Source organism: Salvia hispanica, chromosome 3 (assembly GCF_023119035.1).
Source record: "Salvia hispanica cultivar TCC Black 2014 chromosome 3, UniMelb_Shisp_WGS_1.0, whole genome shotgun sequence".
Taxonomy (NCBI): domain Eukaryota; kingdom Viridiplantae; phylum Streptophyta; class Magnoliopsida; order Lamiales; family Lamiaceae; genus Salvia; species Salvia hispanica.
The window spans coordinates 17,463,325-17,469,003 of record NC_062967.1 but is presented as its reverse complement, the minus strand read 5'-3'; the positions used below and the strand labels follow the sequence as shown (position 1 = coordinate 17,469,003).

The 5,679-nt window shown below is 36.4% G+C and overlaps 1 protein-coding gene across 1 annotated transcript; it reads right to left on the bottom strand.

The window, feature by feature from the left end:
• Positions 1-2,345: 2,345 nt before the first annotated feature.
• LOC125215648 (E3 ubiquitin-protein ligase BOI-like) lies at positions 2,346-3,281 on the bottom strand. Its single transcript, XM_048117130.1, has 3 exons — positions 3,181-3,281; positions 2,902-3,091; positions 2,346-2,813 (listed from the first exon to the last, which is right to left on the bottom strand). Exons 1-3 carry the CDS (start codon positions 3,234-3,236, stop codon positions 2,346-2,348), a joined length of 714 nt encoding a protein of 237 aa, XP_047973087.1. The 5' UTR covers positions 3,237-3,281.
• Positions 3,282-5,679: the final 2,398 nt, after the last annotated feature.

The following is a 5,679-nucleotide window of genomic DNA, read 5'->3' as shown; positions in this document are numbered from 1 at the left end:
ATCAGATTATGAAATTTATCCCTAATTCCCTATTGATATTCACAAACACTATATGCGTTTTAGATTATTTTGTCTTCGTATTTCTCAGAATAATAATGAGTAAGAAAAGTATAATGTTAGTTTTTCATATTGGGATTATTTATTTTGTGACGGAAGGTCTAATATTTGAAAGCGAATTACCAAAACTGACGTGAAATCGAACACTAGTTTAGTTACGTGTTGCGTCGTGACTCGCACATCGAAAAGCCTAATTAATTATGAGGATTAAACATATATGTATATTATTTTATGATGGTTGTGTTCAATGGCGAAAAAGGTTAAATAGATGATGATTCTAGTTTTTGGGAAAAGACTCCACGAGTCCACTTCGCAATAAACAACATGTCATGTCCTTTCATTATCTTTAATAATTACATTTATAGGAAATTTATTTGAATAAAATATAACCTTAATTTTTAGATGGAAAGTTGGATGAAATTATAGAAAGAAGGCGATTTTTTTTGTCATTTTCCTTGCCGTCACTATTTGATAAGTCGTATTCTAAGCTTTGGTTACTGGTCAATATGTCGTGATTTACATGTATTATTCGTAAAGAAGTTGCTTAAGTATGCGGAAAAATAGTCTCAATCAGTAGGAGAAGGTTCGGACAACTCAGGTGAAAAGAGCGCTAGAAGAGTGCAATACTGACCAGAATTCATGCCAGAAAGAAGGCTCGAGATGGAGAAGAAGGATTGTTTGGATGATCAACCACAAACAAGGGCAAATGAGTCATTTCGCGAAGGAAGTCTACCCTAAAAGTAAGGGCAAACCTCCCTATAAAAGGAGCCACTTGGAGAGAGAGAAGGAGTTCGGCCACTACACTTAGTTAGAATTCTCTCTCGGAAAAGATCATTTCCTTTAGCATTGTCCACATCTTCTCATTCCTCGCCACAACCATGGTCACCTGAAGTTCCAGACGTCCACCGGAGAATCACCATCCATCGTTCCAGCCAGTTCATCTCGTAGTAGTAGCAGTTTCATCGCCCGGAGTGGCAAAACAATCTTTAATCGCTTTCTTAGTTTAAATCTTTACTTGCTTTCTTTCGTTGGATCTGTTGCATAACTTAACTCTTTGTTATCTTTTGAAGTATTTTGTTGAGATCCAAACGCTTTTAGTAATGAAGTTTGTTTTATGCATCTCTTTTGGTTCGAATCTGTTTCATTCTGCCTAGGTAGCTTAGATCTAGTTATCGCGTTTATTTTCTAAGTGTTTAAGCACGTTTTCGTTTGAGTAGGCTAGATCTGGGTTTGTTAACTGGAATTTTGAGTTTCTTTGTTTCGGTTTAAGGTTTTGTGCATGAGTTTTTTATTTTACGTTATCGTCGCCACCTTGCATGTTAGTCAGTAGCAGTAATCTGGAATTATTAGTTGTTAATCTTTGAGTTTAAGCTTTTAATTTATGGATATTATGTTTGAAGCTGTAAATCTGAGTTCATCCATGGAGTTTGTGTTCATTTAAATTTTATGCATACTTTTTGAAGAAGAAAACATCACAATCCACTTTTTCTAGGACCACTTTTACTTTTTAGTTACTTTTTGTTTTTGTCCTTTACTTTTGAGTTTGTACCCCCCAGACCTGTCAGAGTAGCCACCCAACCACCATATATTCTCTGTTATTACATATTGCCTTTTATAGTAACCGTTTTACTTTCCACATGTCTCCAAAACACCTTGTCCCCCATTCTCACGTACACAACCACATGTCGATCACTTTCACGCCCACCAGTCAGTAGAGTACCACATTTAATTCTTGTCTAGGTAGAGTCTCAACCCAAAGCGTGGTAGCTAACCAAAACCTTCCAGATTATCACCACGATTATCCTAACGTGTCCATCTCTGTGGGATTCGACCCTTACCTCCACTATACTAGCCAGTAGAAGTGGGTTGAGGAATTTTATTGATACCAGGTTCCGATCGTCGTACCAACGACTCAGCTAGGTTAGGATTTTCATCCTGATCAATTGGATACACCCTTGCATTAACTCAACACCGAAAACCTGCTCTTTCACTATTACCGGTGGGGAGGTGCAAACATACAAACCCGAGACATTTTAAAATTTTAATAATGCAGTGAGAAAGAATTAAAGAAAATGAAGATATGAAAATTAATGAATTTCTTCCCACCGGCAAATCTCGTACCCTAAAATATATCCTGATTCCTGAACAATGATGCATATATTTATCCGAAAAGGTCAAAATCCATGTAACATAGTTGCTAGTGTATGTAGTTCCAATTTGAAACTAATTTGGATTTGCATGTATATTTTTTCATTGACTACGTTGATATGTCTTGTAGAAATTGAATTTCAGGACATGTTTACGTGCAGCGTGGCGGTCATGCTAGCATTACAAACGGGGCAGGCTTGGTGGAGCCCGCTTCCGCAACCGCTGCAGAAGCAGAGGTGGCGGCACGGCAGCACCACCACGCAGCACTGCCTCTCCCCGCAAATCCGGCACATCCTCCTCTCCGTCGTCTCATCGCAGCAGCTGCCGCACGACTCCACATCCTCCTCCACCGCCGCCGTTGCTGCGCCTCCAAATTGAGCTAGCGCGTGTCGGAGGGAATTCGCGGCCGCCTCGTTGGCCCGCGCCATCTCCTGCCACAGCTGGCTCTCAAGGTAGAGGCCTTTCGCCTTTTCCTCCAGCATCTGATTCAATCTCGCCATTTTCTCGATCTCATCGTCTTTCTCCCGCAGCGTCTTCGCCATCGACTCTCCCATCCTCGCCGCCGCCATCTTCGCCTGCTGCTTCAATTCCAATCGGATTTTCATCGTCTGCAGCAGAAAAATCATCATCAATTCAATTGCAATTTTTTTAAAATTTTTTTTAATAGAATTGAAGAATCGTGATTGGAAGACTCACATGTTGATGAATTAAGGAGTCGATCTCACGCCGGAATTGTGGCAACATGTTTTCACCGAATAATTCATCTCTATATCGCTTTCTGGTAGCCGGAAAATGGGTCTTAGATTCGGAAACAAAGTGCTGATTCACCGCCTCAAACTTGTGGCTGTACGCATGCCCTTCGTGGGGAGGATTCATAAAATTTTCTCTGCAAAAAACACTACACCTATATTATATTTAGCAAATAAAAGTCACAGCAAAAACTGAAGAAGAAGAAGAAGAAGAGGTTACACTTACCTGTGTTGAAGAAATTGCGGAGGAAACAAATTGGGATGCGTTGCTTCAACCGCCATTAAAACTGATAATTTAAAATTGAGAGAGTTAGATATAGCGAGAGGTTTGATATCTGCATTGAATTTAGCAGTATTATAAAACGATCCATTAACCACTAGTAAAATGTGCCACGTTGCAGATCCAGGCTGACTGGCAGACTCAAGTAATGGTAGGCCCGCCAAAATGGATAATGGATATTGAATACCTGATATTCAAATCCAAAAAAGTCGGGTAATTGGATACCCGCAATCCGAAAAATCGGATTTCGGATCGGGATCGGGTACTGAAAATTTTGAATTTTCGGGTATATCCGAATTATCCAATTTTTTTATGTATTTATTCTTATTTTTTATAATACGTAATTAAATATTGAGTACTTGTAGCTATGCATAGGTACTAGTGGCTGAGGAGTGAGGATATTCTTGCTTTTTACAAACCCAACTCTCCGTTTTTCATTTTACTTGTAATTTCTAATTGCTCATAGTCATAGAGTATTAAAAACTAAAATAATGTATTAATATATTAATTCCAATTTTTAAAAATTTAAGTAATGGAATATTAAATATTATGTTTATTGTTACTAGTTACTGTGCATACAGACACGCCAATTAAATTTGAACTACATTTTGTATTTCTAAAAGTGTTTGGTTGATATTTAAAAAAAAAAAAAAAGCAAAATCGAAATTGAAATTGGGACTGGATACCCGATTATTCGGGACTGGATACCCGAGTCGAGTATCCGGGTACCCGAAATAAAATTCGGATCGGGTACGAGATTTTGGGAAATTCGGGATCGGATATCCGAAATTTTCGGATCGGGTATCCGCGGATACCCGATTTGACAGGCCTAGGTACGATGATCGACTCATTTGTGGCCCATGTTTTTCTCTGATTTCAAATTAACATCATTATGGTTCATTTGTTTTCACCGTCAATTACTACCATTATTCTTACAAATTACTCCCTTCGCATATGAATAGGAGTCTCATTTCTTTCCGGCACGAGTTTTAAGAAATGTTAAGAAAAATGGGTGGAAGGAAGTTAGTGAAATAGGACTACTTGTAAATATTAGTTTTAAATGATATGGAAGTTGAATGTGTTAATGGAATGTGGAGTCTTTTTACCATTTATGATAATTATGAATCGAGACTCTTATTCGTGGAAGAACTAAAATGTAAAAACGAAACCCCTGGATGGAGGGAGTAATAGAGTTGATATTGTATAGTTAATTAGTTATCTTCCTTGGACATTCTCGACGTGTAGTATATGTTGCTATTTTCTTTTTTCTTATTTTATTTTCCATCTTATACATTTATTGAGTATTTTTATTCTCTTCTTTACATTTATATGTGAAAACTAATCGTACAAATGTAATATCTTATCCATGAGTTCAACCACGTTTTAATTATTTATTACTCCCTTGGTCTGTGAATAGGAGTCTCAATTTTTTTTTAATCTGTCCACAAATTGAAGTCTTGGTTCACTTTTACCATAAATGAGGACCTACCGTCTACTAACTCTTTTCACTCATATTTCATTTAAAATTAATATATACAACTAAGACTTCTTATGAACTAACTTTTTTCCACCAATTTTTCTTAATAATTCTTAAAACTCGTACCTCAAAAAATAAGACTTCTAAGTCCATTTCCAACCATTTACGTCAAACTCAAACTCATTTTTGAGTATATGTCACACCAAAAATAGTTTTACTCCAACCATTTACACCATCTTTAAGTTTACACCATTTTTTAGTATTTCTTTAACAAAATTTTGGAGTAAACACCATATTTGGTGTTATTTAATTGAAAAACTCAAAAATGGGTTTGAGTTTGGTGTATGATTGGAGAAATTATCTACACCAAAAATGAGTTTTGATGTATGATTGGAGATGGTCTAACTTCTAATGGAGGGGAGAGAGTACTGTACATTGCCATAAAATTTAATTCATTTCATGAACGTATCTAGGTTTACGGTTGTCCACTATAAAGCCCCACTACGCACATTTGAAAGTAACTAGAGGAAAACCCATCGGTGTTTCATCAACTTTAATTTATTTTATATATATGTTATTTTTAATCTTTAATTGGTGGTTAAATGAGACTATTGTTTAATTAAGTGCGAAATATCGATATGATAGTATTATTTTATTTTCCAATGGTTTGTCATTCCTATATTCTTTCACGTGAATGCTTTACCTATAAATCATTAGGATTCACACCTATCATAAATAATCAATAAATATTAGTATTAAATTAATGCCAACGCCTGCATTTTTATGCTACAGAATTCTAATCCATATACTAGTATATAAAGAATAGTTGGTCCACCTTTTTCTTGTACTCCCTCCGTCCCATACATAAAGAATAGTTGGTCCATTTTTTTTTTTTACTCTCTCTGTCCCATTGAAAATGATCCATTTTTTTTTATCTGTCCTCTCTCTTACTTTACTCTCTCCACTTA